The sequence below is a fragment of the Ischnura elegans genome, chromosome 8 (genome assembly GCF_921293095.1).
Source record: "Ischnura elegans chromosome 8, ioIscEleg1.1, whole genome shotgun sequence".
Taxonomy (NCBI): domain Eukaryota; kingdom Metazoa; phylum Arthropoda; class Insecta; order Odonata; family Coenagrionidae; genus Ischnura; species Ischnura elegans.
Window position 1 is genome coordinate 64,525,934 of NC_060253.1, and position 25,240 is coordinate 64,551,173.

The 25,240-nt window shown below is 37.2% G+C and overlaps 1 protein-coding gene across 7 annotated transcripts in view; it reads left to right on the plus strand.

Moving 5' to 3' along the window:
* Positions 1–24,809, plus strand: part of LOC124164308 (neurabin-1) — a 253,486-nt gene extending 228,677 nt beyond the window's left edge. For 5 of the 7 annotated variants that reach the window (XM_046541564.1, XM_046541569.1, XM_046541570.1 and 2 more), the window contains 5 exons: positions 3,737–4,208; positions 6,563–6,745; positions 17,736–17,872; positions 18,940–19,113; positions 19,945–24,809. In XM_046541564.1, coding sequence (XP_046397520.1) covers positions 3,737–4,208; positions 6,563–6,745; positions 17,736–17,872; positions 18,940–19,113; positions 19,945–20,100 — 1,122 coding nt within the window. In that variant the 3' untranslated portion in view covers positions 20,101–24,809. The remainder of the gene's footprint in view (positions 1–3,736; positions 4,209–6,562; positions 6,746–17,735; positions 17,873–18,939; positions 19,114–19,944) is intronic. The other 2 variants (XM_046541566.1, XM_046541568.1) reach the window with 2 other exon arrangements.
* Positions 24,810–25,240: the final 431 nt, after the last annotated feature.

The window sequence follows — 25,240 nt, forward strand, 5'->3', positions numbered from 1 at the left end:
TAAATTCTTACATGAATGTTGACTAGTTTATACCCTTTGATCAACAGTAAACTTCACTGTAGATTTCTCTGGCAAATTCTAACTTCTCTTGCCTGTCTTGTAATCACGTATTTACTTTCTTTCAGGCCTTCTTGTTCTTTTGTAATACCTCAACCCAGCTGTGATGCTGTTTATTCCTGCTTTTCACCCCAGTTTATTAATATCTTTGTTCTTAAGTGTGATTTCCCTTTTCTTATTCCTGAACTTTGTGTGATCCTGATGTATTTCATCCATTTCAGGTGAAGTCGCATGTTAATTGGTGTTGACTTACTAGTTCTTCTTTCACTCCTTTGGTAATGTTTTATCCCATGTAATAATATTGTGAGCTTTGTTTGTCCTCAGTAGAGGCGTAACGAATGAAAAGTATTACTTTGGAGGCTCAAGCAAATCATTCCTGCTTTTGCAAAACTTTTCTGACTAATTCAATGAGCAGGGAAAGGCCTGAGCTTTCAAGATGCCTATGTCCGGTCTGTATGGCACTTTTGTCCCTCAAACGGAGGGATCTCTTACAATTATTCATATTGTTTGTCTATTTCAATTCCCATAATTATAAACTAGGGATGGATTAGTTTCACTTTTTTTTATTCCTGTGGAGTTCTTGGCTTCGGTTTTCGGTCCAGTTTCGCAATTTAGTTCTTACATGCCTCAATTTTAATATGAACAGAATATCTTGCCCCATAAGTACGTGAGCATATCTCAGATAATATAGATTTCATCTGTGAGAAATTGTCCTTTTTCCATTACTAAAAGTATCTTAAGGCAATCAGAAACATGAAGAGTGACCATAGTGCCCATCCTGAAATCAGAGCTTATGCTAAAATTGGAACAGTCAGAGGGAAAAAAATTGTACATTATTAAGACTCTCTCAAACCTTGATATATTTTACTGTGACAGCAGGCAGAAAGTTTAAGGGGACTCAAAATTCTTAGAAGCGAGCTCTTAAGCGAGCTGAATTGACATGTGAGTAAGCCTGTGCAATAAGTCAATGTACATGCTGCGAATTCCATTGTGCACAATAACCAGTGAATTAATTTGTATGCTGTAAATAAAATTCTCATTTTCTGAATATCTTGATAGCCAATTTGGGCATTTTAAAAAAACAAGTTCCCATTATTCTGGGAAACCTTTACATATATGGATACTTCTGTGGTCTAAATTTCTGTATTGAAGATGCTTAAATGTTTGTCCTTTCACAATAGATCTGCAAAGCTTTTACTCTCAATGAGTGAATACAAAGTTCAAACAGGTTTTCAGGCTATTTACATTGTTATTGGTTATTTTTGGCATTGATTCTGGACACAGTTGGAGCTTTAAGAACTGGTGGAAATAAAACGTGAAAAACTAAACTGATCCATCCCTATTCTTAACATTGGATACCCAGTGAAAAAAAACTAGTGTTATTTTGATGCCTGATTTACGTTGCATGTTTACTAACTTTAGCATTTTCTTAATTGCAAAATTTTGAAATGTCACAATGAAAATTAGCAATCTCAATTATCCATGCATGAGATGTTTGTGAGGTTGCATTGTCCACTTTCTTTAGTGATTTTTTTTAGCTAAGACATTAAGCCAGTGAGGGCTAGATAATTCTCTTCCGGCATGAATCAATCTTTTGGCCATAAAACTTACCAAAAATTCCTCAACTTGGAGGAGAAACAGGTTGATGCCTTTATGTCTCATTAACCCATAAACTTCAACTAAAATGTGAGGCATAGAAGCCATCAAAGCTATAGAAATCATTGATGTGGCGACAAAAAATAATAACCCTTTGCACTCCATAACCAGAAGCATGTGCTTATCCAATCACTCCTATTTCTATCAACTTTTGCTCAAAGATGCATCAAACCAACCATTAAAACAAGTGAAGTTTCTCCTGCAAATGTTTACACACAAAATATATGAGATGGCTGCGTACTGCAGTGCATAGCCAAATTTCAAGCTAGATGCTACATAGGAGAAGGCATGTGACTGTAAAATCCCAGAAAAAGAACTCATAAACATTGATGAATAGGAAAAGAGTAACATTTGTTTCGACTGGGATCCCTGACGAGGCTTATTTGGAATGTATGTGGAATTTTCACACTTCAATATGCACTTGCAGGTGACTCCATAAAGGCTGCCAGCTGGTCCACAGTTATTTCCGTGAATAATTGTTTAGTGAGACTCCACGTTGGTGTGGAATTGGATATATGTCATTTGAGGGGTTGAGAAGCCAAGGGGTACGAGTGATTATTTTTCTATACGGAGTTAGGTACAGAAATTGACGAAAGAATTATACAAAAACTTAGAAGCAAAGAGATACCAGGGACTCTCTGTTCTGTGCTGACATTGAGTGGAAAATTAAATGCAGTACTAAATATCTAGTTGATTTTGTTTGTTTTCTTTACCTAATTTCTGTACCTAACTCTGTTTAGAAAAAAAAATCACTGGTACTTCTTGGCAGTGGTGGATCTATGGGGAGGGAGGAGGAGGGCCAAATCCACCTTGGCCCCCCCAAGGGGACTATAGCTCATGGCATTATTTCCTTAGCTAAGTGGGGGTCAACCTACAAAATTAGCATTCTCTCTAGTCGCCGTGGTCCAGAGGAAGAGGGGGCTGGAGTGTGGCCTCATCTGGGCCAGGTAAAAGAAATACAGTTAACTCCCGTTTATCCGGGCTAATGATGGGAATAATCGGAAAACACGGATATCCCAAACTTTCACTTTAATGTCTTGCAATGTTCATAATTAACCTAAAAAAAACAATATATTATTATTTATGCAGTTATAATGTTATTTTAGAGAGCTTCCCGGACTCAATGAGAGCTTTCTAGGCCAGTTGGCGACCTTTTTAGCGGCAATAACATGACTGTACTCGTATTATTAATGCTCCGTATATGGCCTGGTTTCGAAACACATCCTTGGTTGTGTGATCATGGATACAGAAAAGTGTTTTGCACGAATGCTTCAAAACCACGGCTCGACGTTGGAAACTACACTGTCAGGCACCACGCCACTTAGTCGCATCTGGCACAAGTTGCCCGGGTTGCAACTGCTGCGGGACATGTATCCGTGATCACTGTACACAGTCGCGCACTGCGAAGCTTGGAAAACAGAAACACCGTGAATGCAGCTAGCGCAAGATCGCTTCCGTTTTACAAAGGGGATACTATTGGAAATAATGAGCCCGGTGTATCCGAGCATTAATGCAGTAATTCTGATGAATATGCGTCCGATTTTGTTTTTTTTTTTAAATAAAGATCGCGGGAAAAAATGAGCGAGAGTGGAAATCATGCACGGATAATACGCAACCCGGATAAACCGCAGCCGGATAATCGGGAGTCTGCTGTAAATTAAATCAAATCAAATCTAGTGTAAATTGGATGCCCAAGTGGGGTATAGCCCCTTGGCCCCCCCTCATAGATCAGCCACTGCCAAAGGGGCTATACCCCCCCTTGGGCATCCAATTTACACTAGGTAGAATTGTAATTTTGTTTGGACCCCTACTTAGCCCCCCTCTTGTCCCTATCCTGGATCCGCTACTACCCCTTGACTTCTCCCACCCTCATTTCAAGTTGGAATCGATAGTGGAATGCAAAGGGTTAATGTCTCCTCTAATCTCGGGATTTTCCATGGGTAACTTGGGATTATTAATTAAATATAAGTTCTCTTCTCTTTGTTAATAAGCTCATGGCATTATTTCCTTCTTTCCCTGACAGATCTCAGTACAGCAGCAGGATGTAGCTACTTCTGAGCAACAGCAGCAGCAAGAGGAGCAGATAGGGAGTGTTACCACGGCCACAAGCAGTGCCCCTAATGTGTCCCCTACTTCCTCTTCTTCAAACGCTTCCACCTCCCCGCAGGTACAGCATTCAATGCACCACAGGCCGGCGTCGGATCCGTGGGCGGGAACTGGCAGGGCACACCAGCAGCCCCAGCAGCACCAGGGATATCCGCATGCGGTGCACGGGGGTCCACCGACAGGGCCACCTCCATCCTTGGCGGAGCAGCTCAAGCAGGTGCTAGCGGAGAGGGAGAGGCGGCTATCGGCAGGGGAGCAGAGAGGAGGATCCGGCTCAGACTCGGAGTCATCTGGGACTGGGAAGAATGGTGGATCGTCATCTGTGTCATCCGTGCCAGCGACTCTTGTTGAAGAGATTCGGCAGGCTGTTCAAGAGGCTAATGCCAGGGGTAAGGAAATTTCAATTATATCTAATAATTCAGGCATAAAAAAAATTGACTTGCAATAGTCTTCTTCATATATATAAGACAGTCCGGCTGCCGAGAGTTATGCGATGACATTTAGACGGGTCTAGTTCAGGGTAGGGGGGAAAGATTGCCAAGTAAGAAAGGGAAATGCCCACGCCACATGTAAACAAAAGAGTTCCGTGAAGAAAGGAGCCAGAAGGGACGACGAGCGTGTAGGAACCAAAGGAAGAATCCCTCGTGTTGGTGATTCGAAGAAAGGACTTGTTTTTGGGGGATCAGGCTAATTTTGGTGGTTCATATGCATGTGACAACGTTGTATGACTAGGCGAGGGTGTGAGTTGCGTTTGGGGGAAAGCGATTGGCTGCAAATTGTGCTGGTGCAGGGTCCTCCGCCCCTCCTTTTGAAAAGTCATCGGACAACTCTCGCCGGCTGGACTGTAAGTTGAATGATTGTATTTTGTACATAATACATAAGTGAGTGAGTGTATTTTACTTTATTTACATCAGCAAAGTAAAATACACAAAATGGAAAGAAAAAAAATACGGAAATACCCCAAATACAATATGGCAAGACAAAAGATTATATGTACATACTACTAAGGACAACACAATTTTACCATCCAAAAACTCATTTACAGAGTAAAATGCTTACTTTATTTGCCAGTTAGGGATTACGTTTTTAAATTTGGGCACACACATATCTTTAGCCTCAGGGGGAAATCTATTGAAAAGACGTATTTCTAAGATTTTAAAAGAATTGCTATTTTTGGCTAGTCTACGATACAGAAGTCTAGGACATCACTGTTCCTGGTATAGTGATTATGAAAATTTGGCCTTTTCTCAAAGGAGCCAAGACTTTCTTCTACAGTCCCGTTTCACTGTAAAAGAAAATCATAGCTCCTTTGCTATGTAAAAGTGCTGTATAAGCTACTCCTCATGTCATCCTTATGTGTTGCACATAAACTGCTTTACTCTCTAGGTATATTTGACTCCTATTTTGATTACTTTCACTGATAGGTTTTCAAAATATAAATTTATATTTGTAATTTTATCTCAGTACTTAGAAGCCTACTTTTTCATATTATTATACAGTAGAAGTCTGTTATAATGAGTTCTGAAGATCCCTGGAAAATCACTCTTTGCGGCTGAACTCTGTAAAGCCGATGTATAGTTTTAAAATCTCTATTGTCTAATTATTGTGGCACGGAAAGAACAGAATTTGGCTTATTTGAGCATTTTTATGTAGAAGAAGATGCATCAATAATGCTATGTTAATTTAAGAAATAATTAATCCAGAATAATATATAAGCCATTGTCTAGCAAAAATTTCCTTATTAGCCATTTACTATGGTGCAAAAAGACAAAAGCTGATAAACAAGAACTGATGCTTGAATTACCGGCTATCAGCAACGAGTTCGCAGGCATGTGACAGCCAAAAAGACTGCCCCAAAATATCACCAAGCATTTAACTAAGCATCCATAGAGCTGTGGAATTCATGGAAACGGGCTGCTATGTATCATTTTCTCCACCTCCCTGAGTGGGAAAAATTGTTAGAGCGATATGGTGGAGCTTTTGAATCATTTAGCATACATCATTGATCTCTCTGAACCAATATTTGGACTCCTGTCAATCAGCAATTACTACTCAGGCAATTAGAGGCCCTAAATACTGCTCCGAGAAATGATAGGGTGCTCCCACTTAATTTTTATATAGCAGTCCCACATGTAGGGAAATTCCACAGTGGGAAGGTGGCGTTACGATAGTTATGCATATATGATATTACTTCATGAGAAAATTTACTTGTTATAGCACTAGCACAAATAAGAGCTCATGCTATAGGCATATGACTTCACTATACTTTTCCATATGGACCAACCAACAGAAAATAATCACTTGCTATAGTGCTATGCTCGCTATACACCACACTCTTCATAACGGACTTCCACTCATATGAATTTAAGTACTCTAGCCAAAATGGTGGAGAACCAAATTGTGCAAAGAAATGAAGGAGAAACCAAGTAGCATAGTTAATTTTCTCTGTTGACTTGACATTGGAAACTAAAATTAATTTTTGGCCATAGGTCATGCCATCAATGTGTAAAATTATATGCCGTATTCATTATAGCGGACTTCCTCTGTATTTGAATTAAAGTACTCAAGCCATAATAGTGGAAAACCAAATTGTGCAAAGAAATGAAGAAGAAACCCAGCAGGAGAGTTAATTTTCCCTGCTGTTTTGACATTGAAAACTAAAATTTAATTGCTAATGATATGATTAAGCCTTAAAATCACCTTGTTTGTGCACTAAATCTTGTTTTTACCTTTCATTTTACAGTGAAAAAGGTTCCTATAAGCCAAAACTTAGCCGTCAACACGTCTCCGTGGCAACCAGGAGGTACCTCTCCTCAAAGGCTGAGTGATGGGTTGGCCCCTCCCTCACCCTCCTCTCTCTCCTCTTCTTCTTGCAGTGCATCCCCACATGCGCTTGCTAGGACGCCTGACCGTGATGCACGATACGGTATGATCTGAATTACCTCCATTTCTAATTCCAATGGTTCTCAACCTGATTGGTCCTTTTGTGAAGTTATGTTGCGTCATTTTTGGGGAGATGAATATGAAGTGAAAATTTCTCTCGGTTATATGTCATTCCATGGAAATTCAGTTTCCGAAGCTATTTATATGCCTCTGAATTCCTTTAGGCAGTCAATAGTGCATAAAGGACTAGCTCTGATATTTTATTTAAATTAGGGGTCGTGTGAGGTATAGGTGACGTTAGGATTTTCCTTGTAGTTGATTCATAAAATGGTGATTACTGCATATTGTTGAATTAAATGATATTATTGTGGTACGTTATGGGATTTTTTATCATTCAAACATTATTAAAATTTTCAAAATATATATTATTGATTAATTTTTATTGCAGTAAATTTACCTCTTTCCCTTAAGCAAGTTTCACATTGGATTGAGGAGTTTCTCACTATGTGCAGTTGTTTGTTGGCCAGTTTTGCCATTGGCAATTTAAGAATATCATATGGAGTTTTTTTTTGCTATTGTAATGGATATAAATTTTGTAGCTATTTTCTTCATCCGATTGATGTTTACTTTTCTTGTGTTTAGGTTTCTGGTAGATTCAACTGTTAACAGCATTACAATTTAGTAATCCAAATACAATTTTGAAATAGAAATGAGGAGTGAATGTAATATCTACATGCAGTGTTTTTTTAAATTAAATTTGGAGGAATCTCTGTTGAAAAAAGCTTTATCGTTCCTTTCCTGTTATGTGAAAGTTTTTTATGTTTTACGTATACTTGAAGACATAGGCCGTTTTCCAATCCGTGTGGTATGCACTCATTCCCTTGTTCCCTTTCTTTCTTGCGCCCTGCTCCCTTACTAATGCTACTGGCGCCATAAAGTGTGAACGGAAATGATGCGAACTATTGGCAGTAACGAAATGTGACGCGCAGGGTAGTGTTAGGACATCTGGTGGTTGATTTAAGAATCAATTTCACCTTTCTACTTATATTTTTGCATGTGAAGAGCAAGAATTCACAATGTCGATATAATATTACGTAAAAGAGCTCACATAATAAACACAAAATTACTTAAAACTCCAGTTCAAGATTTCTGAGTTTTCCATTGCCGCCATTTTCACGTCCACTTCCTACGAGGGCACGTTAAGGAGGGAGCATCCGCGTTCCCTTGTTCACTTACCCTTTGTTCCCTTGCACCCTCACCGATAGGGTAGTTTCCTTCATCAAAGAAAATGAAAGGCATTGATTGCGATTCGTTACCCACCATTACTGTATTCATAATATACAAATTATTTCGTTTTAGAAATACCGGTTTAGACGAATGGCTATGGTCCATTTTTATCCTCATTTGAAAAGGGCCAGATTGGCGCCCATGCGATGCCACTCCACGTGACGTCACAGGGACCTAGTTTCTATCCGAGAGGATAGGAGTTATACGTCGTCTGAGATTACCAATGCATGCATGAGGCGCAGAGCTCAGGGAAACATGTCTTAATAATCACTTATTAAAACTGGATAAGGTCGGAAAGTTTTCTTCATTTGATAAGGTATTAATAATCCTTATTTAAGCCAAGCGCTACCAGCCAGCAGGGTACTCAGCTACCCGCTAGCAGCCTGCGTCGTATCAGCACTCAACTCGCCTCAAGGTCACCTCACAGAGCGGCAGCGGGAACCAGAAATACGCCACACGGAGAGATTTCCCGGCATTCATACTTACGCGTCGCGTTTTCGCGCACTTGAAATTTTTCAGTTTTCATTTAATCGCGAAAAATAGATATCGTCATTTAAAAATCTAAAAGCGTGAAATACGTACTCCAGGAGTAATAATCTTTCGATTCAGGCAATAAAAAAATAATAGGAAACCACCCTATTGGATCCACCCTTGCTGTCGTCACATCCGTAAGTTGACGATCGAAAAGTGCACGAAGGGTGAATAATTGCGAATTGGAAAACGGCCATAATCTCTGGCAGCTGAAATTGATTTAAAGTTGTTTTTTTTGTTGTTAAGGGAAAACAGTTGAGAACCATTGTCAGCTCATGCCAATCCCGTTGCTTAGGGTGGGATTCCTAAGGCCTCCTCATTGATAATTTAGGCCCATAGGTTTTCCTCCCTTTCTTTAATAACCTTTGTTTCACTGCTGCTCCTGTCAGCTCTGTAAGGTATTTTGCTGGTCTTTTGATCTATAAATGTAATAGCCATCTTTTACCTTTGTCTTGCTCTTCGCTACTGCTAAGTTGTTGCTTTAATGATGTATTATAATATAAAGAGTTATTATCTTCTCTCCTTGGTAGCATATGCACTGTTGATTGCTTACGGTGTTAATAAATTTTAGAATGTATATATTAAAAAATTAGACCATGAGAATTCATAAACACATCTTGAAAACTTTTTCACCCATTTTCCATTCAGTGAAGGGAAATTTTATAGTAACCGAGTGGAAAAGCTATCAGTATGTTGGTACTTAGTGTGTGCGAAAATTAATTCACGTCGGTCTGATTCCTGGCTCATGAAAAAGTGACTATATTTTCCTAAATAATATTCAAAAAGCTAAACATTGAAAGTTTCTTTGAAGTGATTATATAAAATATCATGACTCATGTGCAATTGACTCTTCATTTGTCTACCAGTTTTTGAGTGTTATTTAGAGGTATAATTTGTGACTTTAAACTCATCCTTGGAAAATATCATCCTCTTTATTTCCACAATAGTGAGAGAACAATTTACTCAGCCAGCAAATGATGTGACGTATGTCCTATATCTGCACTTGTTGTTGAGAGAAATGGAAGATATGTTCCTTTTGCCACATGATTCCATGGTGAATCCTTCTTTGAAAAGTGAACATGATAAGGTGGAATTGTAATGGAAACAGAACAAATATTTAAGAAATGTTCACATGGCCATGCACATTGTTTGACTGCAACAGCACTCAGCAGTTTAGTCTGAACAACATGGAGCTATTAGTATTGAGGTGATCGTTGCGTTTAGCACTTGCGACTTACAAAATATGGTAAACATTATTGGCTACAGCAAACAATGTTTAAGTATTTGATTCTCCCTACTAGCAATCTGAATTCATCTGCTCATCTAGAGCTACGCTACTTATTGTTCCAAATGAGTGGGTAAGTTGCCTTTTCTGTGGGATAAAAAATTTCACTGTGCAGTCATATGGTCATGCTTCACCCTCTTCAGTATTCTCCGCTTACGCCGTACGCGGTAGCATTAGTGCCGAACTTCACCTTGTATGAGTGGTTCCATACTTTCCAGGGTGGGTTGACTTCAAACCTGCTAGTGTTTTCCATGTGGATTCAATGAAGTCTGGTTTCATATTTACAGTGGAACCTGTTTAGTACGTTTTTGAAGGGACCACAAAAAATGAACGTACTAACCAGGAAAACGTGCTAACGAGGAAAGTAAAAAATAGCAGTCGGGGTAATTGCAATCTGAGGAAAAGTCGTCATAATTACAATTACTGTCGGTAGTTCTCGTAAGATCGCCTTCCTGAGCTCTTTTCACCTTTAAAGTAAAGAAAATGGGCGCTACATTGAAAAACAATACCATGTGAATAAAAATCACATGTTTCATAGATTTCCCGAAGACAATTACATGAAAACGGCGTCTTTCTCTCGTGATTTATCCTATATGTATTTATAGAAAGAGGACAAGTAAAGCTATGTCATTTCTTTTTTGTCACAGGATACTCGAAGAATATAACAACAACCCTGAGTATGTCAACGGGTTGTTTTTAAACATCATAAAAATTGGACAAAATTATATTAACCTTAAATTACGGCAACAACCGTACACATTCGCTTCTGGAATAAAGCCATATCGATTGTTATATCGATCGATATATCGAATAATAACACGCAAGATTATTATATTACGACGTAATTACAAGAAGATTTTATATTATAATGATGAAATTTTCTTTAAAAATTAGTTTAATGTCGTCTGCTTTCGTGCCGAGATCAAGTATTTTTAAGCTAAGCTTCGCGTGGAGATCCAGAGCATCGTCTGCTCCCGCAGCAGTAGTCAAATATGCACACACCCCGTAGCATTGACGTCGTGCAGTACTGCTTTAGATAAAGTGGGAATTGGATAAGACTCATTTCTTCATCATGATAACTCGTGCAATAGCAACAAATGCCCCCTCGTGAAATTTGTGCGCAGTGGGCACTCCAGAGGCAACAGAAGGTGAGGAGCTCGGGGTGGGGAAAATTGTGGCTTCTCATTGGCTGCAGGTTTGCATAGTCAGACATTCCTGATAAATTCATCACGTCATAAGAATTGAGAAATGCATTTGGATAAATCACGGTCGAAGAAAGATATGTAGAATAAATGTAAGAATGTTAATGGCTAGTAATAATAAATTAAATCATGAATTCGGAGCTTTACGACCCTTAAGAAGATACTGGAGAACGAATTGCGGGTTGCGTCACGGCTAGCAATTGAGCGTACTAACCAGGAAAGCGCAATTTTTTCAAACGTACTAACCAAATACTTTTGCCTGTATTTTGTTCCGATGGTACCGGGACCGAGAGAAATCGTCGTACTAAGGAGGAAAACGTACTAAGGAGGAACGTACTAACCAAGTTCCACTGTATTAGTTTTATTTTTATTCATCTTCGGACCAAGGCCCTTCCGAAGAAACAAAATAGAACTTTAAAAGATGGACTGAAAATAATTGAAGATGAAGAAAAGAATCCGGGCTAGTAGAGTGAGAGTATTGCAACGCCTCAGGTTGTCCGCTAGCACATGACGGCAGGGGTGAGGTAGAGTGAGACACCAGGTGAAAACAAGAAGCTTAGGATCAGGAGGGCGTGCCGCTGACGATTAACGCAACATTGTTCACGTTTTATACATTGCCTCAATTATATTAAAAATTCAATTTTTAAAAAGGAACATTTCAAATAATAAACTATTTTTGGCCTTTGTGATCCATCTCACAACCAATCACTGCCCCGGCGAAAGCGGTTGTTTTAGGCTAACATGAACATTGCTTTCGTAAACAAGTGTACTTGAAATGGCGTTTGATGGATAAGAATTTTTTCATCAGACAGAAATCCATAATAGCAGTGCAAATGCGGAGTGGAGGGCAAACATTTTTTAGCAAGGTGGCGTGTTCCTTATGGATATTAGAAAGAGATATTACTCGAATCAACAATTTAACCTAAGTGTTTCGATAAAGTACTAATTTTCCTGTAATCAGCTAAAATCTTGTTTGAATCCCTCAATGAAGCTCGTAATTACTAGCAAAAATCCAGCATTTCCTGGGACACAGGCAATCTAGCCGAACATTCCCGCATTGATCGTTTTCTCACATTCATGGTTTTTTTCATCCATCCCGCTGTAAAACGATAGATTGAGGTTCCACTGTAAATCATAAATGGCCTACGACTCCAGAATAAGTACAGCCATTGCTGGTAGTATGTATACATTCGTATATTTTCCTAGCTAGAAAAGCTAGGAGAACAATATGCAAATGGAAGAATAGAATTGTGGGCAGGATTGATTTTTTCTAAACTTTATGATATAAAAATGTCAGCAGGCTCGGGAGCTAAAACTTCTTGAACACAATTTATATCATCATCATTGTCAACTGTCATCAATCCTATGTTTGGTTTGACAAAGCTCTCCACTCAGTTCTCCTTATTCAACAATGACAATGAATTTAGGTTTGTTCTTCTCCATTCTCTTCTCTACGAGAAGCCTAAGAGCAGATATAGCTTCTTCCCTTGTACTCTTCCTATATCCGAATTAATCTTCATCCAGGATTTCCTCTGCTGTCTGTTCTTGTCTCCTATGGATGATTTTAGTTCACATCTTTGACGTATGAGTCGTTAGGCTAATGGTCATTAAATCTTTGCATTTCGCGGAAGGGATTGGAGACCATTGAAACTGCTATTGCTACTCCATACTTATTGCTTTCTTTTTGTAGTTTGGTAATTATACTATCAGACATCGTACATTATGCTAAACATCATATTTTCTTTCACTAATTTGCATGTTTTTCATGCTTCTTGTGACGACAAACTTACCATATTTTTGATGAGTAAATAATAAGGTATGGATTTTCAGACAAAGCTTTTTGTGCAATAATTTTTTTTACTTTCTACGCTTGTATTTTATTGATTTTTCATGTGCTTGGCTTCAACTTTACTTTATTTCATCTTGAGCCTGTACTGGTGGCATGCTGTTGATAGGGTCGGTCTCTTGCTCTTCCAATGATAGATTTTCTTAAAGATTGCAGAGGAACTATAAGTGATGCAGTAGACTCAAATTGTTATTATAAAGTTTGCGGCACCAAAAAACCGGAGGTTTGTAATCACGAAGTTCTTAAGAACGCTTCTTATAGGAATCGTCAAAAAAAACAGTATGCAATAAACATGTTTAAATTACGTGGAAATATATATAAACAGAAAAATATGTTTCAGTTTCTCAACCGAAGAATGCAACATGATGCTATTGAGGGTTGATATCTTCCCGAATACAGTAAGTCCGATATACGAACTAGATGCATCCCAGGACCTTGTTCCTAAGTTGATAAACCTATAGTGGATTCGGGGGTCCCAGGGCGGACCCCGCAAAGAATACGCTCTCGAGGGGCCGGGAACCAAGTCCGAGACTTATACGCCCGTGCCACCTCGAGAGGGGGAGGACAGAGGAAGGATAAGGATGGGAGGCATCGCCGCGATGAGAGCCCGACGACACCTCCAAGGGAAGGATAGGAAAGGAAGGGAGGGGATGAGGAATCCCGCACTGTCACAAAGGCGGGCGGGCCCTACTAACAGCGAAACCAAGCGAACGCAATTAATATTCTACCAATCCTAGTGGATTTTCCTATGAGGAAGAAAAATCCATCGATCGAATCAGTAGATTGATAAACCTACAGTCCGGCCACCAAGAGTTGTCCGATGACAGGCCGGTCTAGACAGAATGGTCTAGGTCGGGGTAGGGGGCAAGGCAGCCTGGTAAGAAGGGGAAATGCCTACAAAGGGTTCCGTGAAGAAAGGAGCCGGAAGGGACGATGAGCGTGAAGGACCCAGAGGAAGAATCACTTGTTTTGGTGATTCGAAGAAAGGGCTTGTTTTGGTAGATCAGGCTCATTTCGGTGCTCCCTATGCATTTGACAACGTTGTATGACTAGGCGAGGGTGTGAGATGCATTTGGGGGACAGCAATTGGCGGTAAACCGTGCTGGCGCAGGGTTATCCGTCCCTCCTATCGTGCCGTCATCGGACAACTCTCGCCGGCCGGACTGTATGCAAGGAATCGAGGAGTACGGTTATCCTGCAGAATGCAACACTGCATTACACGTATGCGCTACCTCACGATTGATACGAACTGATCTAGCTTGGCGTGCCATGCATCTGGAGCCGAAAAAGTAGCTCCCTGCGGTGAAGAAGAATGGGCAAAATGCTTAACAGTTCCTAAATTCACACCGGATTCAATGATACTTTTTTCAGATTGTGCCCACAGTGAGTTTCCCAATGCCACACAGCGTAGGATCGGCCAAATCGAAAGGCACCAAATTTGAAATTTGAAAATTTTGAATGCTTGTACATCTGAAAATTCGTAAATTGAATGTGCTTAGGAAGAGGACTAACTGTACATTCAATTTATGAGTGGTTTATGAGTGGGTCACTATGACTGCACAGGAATGAAGCTTATTATATGATGTATTGTGTAAAATGAATGAAGAACCATAATTGACGCTCTTGGGCACAGTACACGAGAAGAACTTAAACGTGGCACGATTATTAAAACTTGGCATAGTGAATAGCCACCTAAATGCCATTGCTTATGCGTGGAACTTCATAATAAAGTTCATTTTGTAACCGCCGGGACCGGGACAGGTTCGTAATTTCGTAACTACGAAAATGTCGTAATAACGTTTCTTTTACTATAGCTTGGATAGGCCTTTTCGTCGGGACCTACGATTTGCTTCGTAATAAGGAGAACTTCGTAATTACGTTGTTCATATAAACCAGAGTCTACTGTACCTATAATTTTCATACCATAGATTAATCAACTATTATGTATTGCTAGTTTTTAAGTTTAGAAAAAATATCTGGTTGATGCAATTAGTATTCTAAATGAAAATATAATTTACATGAGGTGATGGAACACTGACTCGAAGTCTGGTTTATGGTCGTACTTATCGTAGTTACTCAGTAATTTCGGAAACCTTTACGATTTCCTCCTTGTTTTAGCCATTGTTAAAGTATCCTATTTTCATCATACATATTCAGTTCAGCATCTTATCATATAGTCATTCACATTAAACTGTTCCACATCGGTTTCGGAATGAAAAATGTTAGGTAATTACAGTGTCTGTGGAATCAACTTTGTCACTTTACTGTCATCTTAGTGACTGTTGTTTATTAGATTTCTTGGTGGTATGTTTTTCCTTTTTAATATTTACTGGCCTTTTATTCGTTCTGGATCCCTGCCAATTGAATGATATTGCCTGTGGTTTGGAAAATTACATATCTACTTCATCCTGCAGAATCTGTCGAGTTTTCACATCCTTTATTATAAATATACCAAAATGCTCTTAGCTGAGTTCTGTTCATGGCTGTGACCTTAAGTGAGCTCCTTCCCAGGGGAGGCTTGTGTTTAGGGTACGTTTTGGACTCAATGAAAAAGTTTGATCAGGATTTGGAAGGTTTAAAAACCTCATGTATGACACATCGTGAGTTGGCCCTCATTGAATCTGTTAATATGATAGAAAAAGTGAAGGCATTGAGCGAAGCTTCGGCTTAAATATCTTTCACTGCTTTAAGTATGTGGAATGTAGATGTATGTGGAATTCCTGAATCTAAATATGCTTTGCTTAAGTGCACCTGCAGTTATCTTGATGCAAATCTTAGGAGTATAGCCTTCTTAGATTTTTGGCTTTCTTAGTGGATAACTATGGTATTCATGTTATGAGTATGTGTCATTATAATGCTGTCATGCCAAGTGTTTCAAGGTGTAACCATTATTGTTACAAAAAATGACTTAGTGGATATGATTGGATTCATTAAGTGTGGTGGTCCCAAGACGTCAATATTCCATGCAATATCGTTAGCTGGATGCTGATTTTCATTATTTTTTAATCAGTTTGGTTTGATGATTGGCTGCTATGCTACTTTATTTTATCTCAAGCTTAGAGCTGGAATATGAAAACAATCTTTGTGTCATTAATTACTTTCTGTAAGTCATCTACATTTGAATTTGATAATGTGGTAAATTTGTATCATTATCTGTATATAGCTTGAATAATCTTTTAAAGGCTAATATCCTCTATCAAACAAGCCTTGACAATGATAGAATAATATAATTATGTAGATTCTGGTTTAATTACATTCCTTCCTTTCCCTAATATGTGTCAAGGTTGCCTTGTTTAACCCTTAACCAGTGACGTGCAATTCTTGTTACACTGCCAGTGACGTGTGGTCTGGGAGACCGCAATAAATCAAAAATTCATAAAATATTGCTGCGCCATTTTTATTATTTTGTTTAATTTTTCTTTGAATGCTTAATTATTTTAAAACTTATATTAAAATTTTTGCACTCCCAATACGAACCAATTTGTCATAAAAAATTGTGATTTGATGCAGGATCAAAAAACTAATGCTAAAAACACTTGAGTTATAATTATTATATTTATGTATCAATATTTTGCCAGATTCAAAAAAGGCCTTCAATGTTAAAGTTGGAAGGCTAAGTAGTAAGTAGCCATGAAATTTATCCCGCTTATTCCTTTTCTTGATGCATTCTTAGTAAGTGACGTGCGGTCTCACAGACCGCTAATCGAGTTCAATTGCAAATTTACAGAAATTAATAAAAGGAACGTTAAATTTTAAGAGTGGGATGTCCTTGTTATGCAAAAATATGAAGCTAACGAGAATTATAGATATTTTGAAATCTTAATTTTGAAAGTATTCATAATTTTAGAAACGCAGCGGTCTCTCAGACTGCACGTCACCGGTTAAGGGTTAATGTTAACCGTTTCCTACTGTTGGCTTTAAGGATAGTTTTTGAGTGGTACTTAACCTTAAATTAGTGAATTAAAACTGTTACGATGATTGCAGCCTGGCGTGCCTAAAAAAACTGTTATTTTATCGTGGGTTTTAAGGTCTTTTATCTCATTCAAACCACTCCAATTTTTCATGTAGAGGTGTAATTGTATGAGTATTCATTGTGTGCAAGTGTTTAGCATTTCATATTCCATCACTCACTTAAATGTGCTTCAGTTCATTTTATTTGAAACTTTTCATGAATTTTTCATTTACCCCTTGAAAATGCCACTCTCATTAATATTGATTTCTGTCACGATTCCTCCTTCAATAATACATTTTGTGAATTTTTGATGTGTACTTTATAATGTTGGCTTTAATCATTCAGAGTTCAACATGTTTGTTTAAGTATGATCAGTTGGTGATATGGTAGAAATTATTTCAATGCATGCTGTTTTAAAAACTTTCTCATTGTTGTTTTGTGGGTAATTATTGTTGGTATAGTGTATTAGGCCAGAAGCAAAGAAAACTACTTATTTGGTTAATAACTGAACGTATAGGCTGATCCTGGTGTCTTAAAAAACCAAACTAACCAGAACCAACCCATCACTTATGTTTTTTTAATTTCTAATTTCTAGGCCCATTAACAAATAATATTTCAAATACCACAAATTCAATAATGATAATATGATCATAAGCTATAGCATTCAAAATTCTTGCTGTTTTTAATTTTCTTCATATATCATGAATCCAGATTGATTATGTACTTTGAATGACAATTTTTGATAGAGTACTGCTACTAATGTTTATGACGGTACCTTGCAACATTCATCTCTTACCTTGTCTCAAATTTTCCTGACTTTTAATCATTTTAATAGTCCATTTGTTTGATTTTCATTATTTCAAATAATGTATGCTTATGTTTAAAAAATATAGCTCAATTTTGATTTTGCTATTTACTTTTTTCCCCCAGATATTCATATGGGTAGTGATATTTGGACACATTCCAACCTTCAAGACTCCTTGCATTCGTCCTCAGCTCCTTCATCAGCTGAGAAGAAATCTCATATGTGGCAGAGTGCTCCTGTCAGTGATTGGTCCAAAGAGCAGGTAATGCACGATGTTTTGATTGTTTCCACCAAATTACTTCAACTATTAATTCAATTTAACCCTAAAAGAACTCAATTTACAAAACTGCATTCTCTCAAAAGAGCTGTAATTATGAAAACTCTTATTCTGAAGGCTTTCGTGCTCTGGGTCATTTGAAAGAATTGGATGTCCGTTATGGTTATCCTATGATAGGATTTATTCTCTAGTCAACAAAATTGATCATTCCCTAGCAGCAATCAATATTCCAACTGCATCCAGACAACATTTTTGGCATTAACATATGACATCCGTGCAAGGCATTTTCTAGGCAAGGCATGAATGGAAAAATTTCATTTCACATAAAATTTCGCCTGTTCAACGCCCATTTTCCGGCCTAAAATGTCTTTTTTTGTAATCTTAAGTGCAGTATCTCAGTAGAATTTTTACAGCCAAATCAAAACGTGGAATGTCAGGCTAGACAAAAGAATCGAAATTTCTAGATCTTTTTTAGCAATTTCTTCTTTTTCCTTTTGCTTTAATACTTGGAATATTTACATTTGAGTTTTTGTGTGCATTTGGCTTCCTCACTGTGTTGGTCATATCTTATTTGTGGCACCAAGGTAGATGTGAGCAATGGTGTGCTATGAGAGGCCAAAAAGTGAATCATTCTTTGGTCATTATGACCGAAGCGGCATGAGGATGAAGTACACATTTCGGTCACTATTTCTAAAGCTGCAGCAAACGTATTAAAGACCATGGTTACACAGTTCAATGTACAAGCTCATGTATGAAAGCATGAACCCGAGAATGAACGGGAAAATTCACTTTGTAACCATCCCAAAATGTACAAATGCATGAACACGTGAACAGAAAATAGAACCTGTTCTAATTTGGTTCATATATTCATGCATGTTCTGTTCCAGTCCACTAAAATCATTCATGCAAAAACTTACATTAACTCGTATGTGTTAATGTACCATGGTACTAGACCTTAATACTCAGCTGTGAGTCACTCATGTGGTTCATCTGTTTTCAGAGTACGTTTTCCATATGAGAGTAAATTATTGTTTCTTCTTGGATGTTATTAGGTATGCCAGTGGTTGATGGCTCTAGGACTTGAGCAGCACATACCACGTTTCATGGAGGAGCGAGTTGGTGGTACCACTTTGCTTACCTTGGATTCTCGAGAGCTGAAATCTCTTGGGGTGTCGGGAGAGGACAAGAGTAGACTGAAGAGGAAGCTCAAAGAGCTCAGAGTACAGGTGTGTTGAATTTTCCAATCAATAAAAATGAGGAAAGCTAATAAACCTGCTGTTATATTTCCTAAAACACTGGTTTTAGTATCAATGAATTTATTTTTTTTTTAAATCAGAAATTTTTTGAAGTTGATGTTATGTTCTTGTCATTTTGAGGCTAGCCATATTACAAATTAATCTTGCAATGGGTTTTGGTGAGTGAACGTATTACAGTTGAAATCTTGAATTGTGATATCAAATTAGCGGAGAAATTATGCAAATGATTTTATTTACTGATATAGGGAGGGAGGCATCAAATATAAAAAAATTCTTACATAATACTTGAATGCTCCCTTTGTGAAAATTATTTTGACATCCATTCCATTTCTATGCTCAAGAAGAGGTAAATCAGACATGTGAGCTAACCCATCCCAATTATTTATGAAATCAATTTTTATATAATAATAATAATAATAATAATAATAGTTTTATTAGCCAAGAGAACCAATACAGATTAGTAATTGGTATAGGCTTTGTCAATACAATACACTGATGAATAACATGGGATGATATATCAGGTAACATTCACATAAAAAAGTATACATTTAGAAAGTCATATTTGTTACAGCATAAAATTTTAAGTACAAGCACTGCTCATAGAATACGTTTACAAATGTTTTCTTTAAAATAGTTCATAACTCTATAATCCAGTGAATAGTTCATAACTCTATAATCCAGTGAATAGTTCATAACTCTATAATCCAGTGAATAGTTCATAACTCTATAATCCAGTGAAAATGTTAGCATTCTAAAACTACTTGCATAGTAATAATTTTTGTTCCGTGTAAATATACGCAGGTTGATCGCGAGAAGAAACAAGCGGAGAGAGAGCGAAAGGAGAAAGAGAGGCTTCAAAGAAAGGCGGAAAAAATGGCAGAGAAGGCAAACCGGTCGAGTGTGAGCTGCAACATGAGCGGTGGAAGCATTGCGGGCATTGGAAGCTTGCGCAAATGAAGGCGGCTCTCGTTCGCTTGTATTTTTGCAATACTGAGCTGTGTGCATTGAATGGAATGTGAATGTGATAGAGTTTTGCGTTTTGAATTTATTTCCCAGTCATAATCAGTTGTAGAGACGCCCTTATTAAAAACATTTCACACTGAGAGTGCGTGACTGAAGGACAATGGTGGGTGATGGCAATGCGTGTAGACTCTTAAGAGTGAGTTTTAACTCAGTTGACTATTTTAGTTAGGGTACAAAAGCTGTGGAGGTAGTTTGCTGTAAGGCGCACATGGTGAACCTGCTCAACTGATTGATACAGGGTTGTTGCAGATACTCGTGAAAGCTTCGGCGAAGAGGAAGGAAAAGCTGTATGCAATAACTGATGGGGGCAGTGAAATCCAGTCAATGTGAATTTTGGTGTGAGAAAGTGTGCATCCTAAGATTTCTTGTTGATAGTGGTATGTCTGTATGTGAGAGAGAGAAAGGAACGCAATCGTGAAAATGATTGAAGGTACACCTGTGACGGCTAAATATTAGAAATTATCTGGTGCTCCCTGGACTGCTGGTGACATGAGTGATACGATTGGATTTTCTTGGCTTGGTCATGTGCCAAGCTCTGGTGCTCACCTAAGGTGCATTTAGGGATGACGTCAAGGTCGCTTGGCAAATTATTTTCAGCCCAATGTATGGAGTTCCATCTGGATATAGTCGGTCAAGTATTTGTGTTTTATTTTATGCTGTCCATACCTTGACTGGTTGGACAGCATATTGATTTTTTTAATGTGTGGAATGTGATGAAACTTCGTGATTCGGTAGAAAAAAATATTTGCTCCACTGATGGATCATGTCTAAATACACCTCCAGAGAACTGCATTTTTGAAGTCATATTTGTGATGTATAAGTCCTTGAAATTACAAGATGGTTCAAGTCCAGTGATTGGAGGTAAGCCAATATTTGTGTCATGGGTAGAATGATGGCATAAGGGAAGAATTCGTCTGTTGATATGAGGAATAGCATGATGTGAGTACCATCTTTCCTGCCTCCAGGGAAGATTAAAAGCTTAAATGACCTATGTATCCAATAATTAATCTTCTGAGAGTTCAAAAGTTGCTATTTATAGAAAAGGTCAGAGTGTAGCTAATAGTTTTCCTTCTATTGGGAAAACAATTTTGTATCTGAGGGTAATTAGTCCAGTCTTTGACATATAATTACTTTTCCAAGATATAAAGTATACTCTACTGTAATTAGTGATAGCATTAACTTACAATGCTATTCATTTATATGTTTTCTATGTTTTGAAATTATTCCATGCAAATTAGTCAATTTTTAGCAGGGAATGCGAACAAGCTTAATGAAGCGCATGCTCAAAGTGGATGGAATATTGGAGTGATATTTAAATACCTGTGAGTAACAATACCCTAGTTTGTACACTCTATCTATCTCTCAGTATAATTGATATTTTGATGCGTAAAATACTTCAGAGCACATCCTGAACGATGGGAGCCATTGATAAAATTTAGGAATTGAGTAGAATCGTCAGAAGTTTATAACATGGATTTCAATAGCATTATTTTGTGGCGATAAAGTCTTCCCTTTTTATTCCCATAATGTTCATGTACTATTATGAAAACCAATGGAAGAAACATCTGTTGGCACTCATAAAGAAATGAATCACTTTTCATTTTGGCCCATATTTCTACGAGAAAAAAGTTAATTTTGCTACCCTGTCAAAAAATTTTATGGGTGAAATTTATGAACCAGTGGTGCATTTAGAACTTGTTTTTACTGTCGGAATGTATAGATATGGAGTATCTATTTAGCATTTTTCCATGTTTAATGAAATTACTTCCATGTATCTTCCAGAAAAATTCCATTTCTTTTGAATGCTATATTCCATGCTTCTACATTTTTAATGTTTGAGCTAATTGTATGTCTTTCATGAGGAACGCCAATCTTATATTCAAGTCAATTGCTTTCAAAAGAGGCCAAACTATGATCTGTGGTATCCTGTTTGTGCTTTCCTTCCTTCAAGCCAGTGGTTCCTAATTCCTTTATTTTTTCACTTGCATTTGTACCAATTAGGGTTGGAGATTTGAATTCTTAAGGCCAGTCAGCAGTGATATAAGTTTGATATTTTTTATGGATTTGTACAATTTAATATCAAACTTTTAAACTGATTAAGAGTAGGAAAAGACCCCTTGTGCCAGAAATATGCCTCTATGCACGTCCTTGAAATTTCTGTAGCCAAAGGCATAGTGGGAACAACTGTTCTGAGTGCAAATCGGGAACGAATATAACAAGAATGAATACTTTGCAACACCAAGAAAATTAACTGATGGTCAATATCGTTAGGTATTGTAAAATATAATGAAATTTCTTGTGTAAAGTGCATTTGTTTTTGTAGGTGTTGGAAGTAATTCCATCCATTTATTTCGTTCTTGCGTGCTTGTAGTTACGTTGCGTTAAAATGGGTGGAATTAGTTATCCGAGAGATGGTTTTCGTCACTTAGGTAAATTCCATTGAGTGGTAACGAAACACAGAAATATTTTCATGGGAATGTCTCTCATAGCAGGAAAAAAATTTGATCATTTGGTTTTTCTAGATCTCTTTCCTATTTGGAAAATATTATATTCACAGTGTGATCCGTTTTGGTGGTCATGTCTAATATATTGGTTTTATAGAACGAAGAAATTAGAGACATGTAACAAATAATTGAATGTCTGGTGATAGACTGTTTTTAGAAATTTTATTTATTGTCGAATGGAATGTGAAGTTTTTTGTGAAAATGTGAAAATTCAGTCAATATATAAGTGATGATTGTGCGTTTTGAGTGGACGATTTCTTTGTGCTGTCCATTACCAACTTATACCATATCTGCTATGAACAATAAAATTAATTCTTTTTGGTCTATTTGTATTCTCTGATTCCTAGAGATCAAGTGAGGCATTAATTACATCAATTTATGTGAAGAAGGTAAAAAAAACAGCTGGAGAATTTTTTCTCCTAGCCATTTACTCTGACAAATCATCATTTAGTATCAACATTTCGCGAATGAAAAATTTTCCGTTGGGTATATGGAGTACTTGAGTATAGAGTACTTTCTTGGTTGTCTATGAGCATTTTTAAAGTGAATGTTGCCAATATTATTATTTTGGATGACTCAGCACCTTTGATTTTCTCATTCCCTGACCTCTTGAGTATGTTTCCTTAATATAAAATCCAGCTTTTTTCTCATTGTCTCACCCACATTTTTTTGTGTAAATCGTCCCTTTTTAAATCATTAGATAAGTACCTATAATTTTAATCCATATAAATATTTGTGATTTATTTCTTTTTTTTATTTGATCCTGCCATGCTTGTCCCGGATCATGTACTCTCTGGGTTTTGAGTGCCAAAAATATGATTGCTGAGTGCTAATGGATGTACAAATATCTTGAGTTATCTTAAAATCTCTTCAACATTATGTATGAATGTTACAAGGGTGTTTATTGTAAAGTAGGATGAGGAATCTGCCATGTGATTCTAATCTTATGTGGTACTTGTATTCCTGGCAGTTCACTACATTATTTTCAATCGCTAAGCATATCATAAATCAATGCTTAAATCATAATGCATGGCATGTTGTGCTTGAAAAAGCATTTGAATTGACTTGAGGAATAATATTAAGTGCTACAAATGATGAAATTGTGTATGTTTTAACATGACTGCCATCTCCCTGACTTCTGTAAATAGATCTTGTTCTAAGTTTGTTTACTGTGAATATTATGTGCGCTTAACTTGTTGACTTGTGTTTTCTTAATTAAGCACCTCTGTAATGAGTGACGGTCAGTGAACTGTAGAGTGAATTTCTTTTTCAAAGTTAAGCTTTTGAAAGTCACTTGGCATTTTTTTCATTTTAGCACAAAGTATTATCGGGACCATAGACAAATAATTTTAATATATTTTGTATTTATTGCTGTGAATGAGAATTGTTAACTTTTGTTTGTTAAATTATGCAGAATGTTAGATTTTTAGGAATTAACCATTAATTTTATTGACCTTTTGTGTATATTTCATTTGTGTATGTTATTAATTTTATAAAACCTCAAGTATTACCATTATATTAATTGAAAATAATTTGTTTCTTCACCCGGTAAAAATGAAATGAAGGCAGCAGAAATTGTTTTGTGTTTGTGTATGCTGTCAGTTTGGTTGCATTATGGGGAAGTGTATTTTTCTTTGTGTGATTGTCAAGTAAATGATTGGCCTACACTAGGTGTTTCAGCGTATGAGAATGTGTTTTCAGAATATGCGCACCTTTATGTGTTCGCTAGTTTGACCATGTTCTTATTTACTTTATGTGTATCAAGTAAAATGATGAGCCCAGGTCTTATTTCCTACTTGGCAGCTTGAAAAATGTTCAGTGTAAAACCTGCTGTATTTAAAGTCAAAAGATTTAAAAAAAAACTCTGATGGAGAGTGCATTTCACTGTGCATTGTAACCAAGGTAAAATAAAACAATTAGATTGATGATGGGTATTGAGTTGATGACTGTTAGATATCCTGGAGTGGATTAGCCGACAGACGTAGCTCGAGTAATGCTGTCTGTAAGCCATTTCATTTTTATGTACTGTACAGTTTTTCATCCATTAGAGAGGACCGAGGTAGTCATAATCAAAATTGTGTATCAAAATGAAACAGAAAAAAATGTTACTACTATTAATAAACTACTGCATTTTAGTAATTTTTTAGTATTTCGAATTTATTTGATTACATCTCCATATCCTCTTGTAGCATAAGAGTATGCCAGTGGTTTGGTGTTATAAATGTCTTAGCTGGGGTTTTTGAGTAGGTGCATTTGAAGGAAATAATTGGGGATCACATTCGTGTATTATTTGGTTCACTACTAAAATGACGACCTTTCATTTTTATAATTGAAAACAGGTTAACTGACAGCTGTTTTTTTTTCAGTTTTCCTTCATTGATTCACGTTTGTAAACTACAGATTTTCCAGGAATCCAGGATAGCCTAAGGTTTTGTCAACTCCCAATTTCTGTTGTCTCATTATAGTATGAGGTATTTGACATTATGTATATCTTGTTTACGAAATTGATTTTTGACCCTACATTCAACAATGATGCTGGATTATATTCCGCCACTCTGTGACAAGAGCCA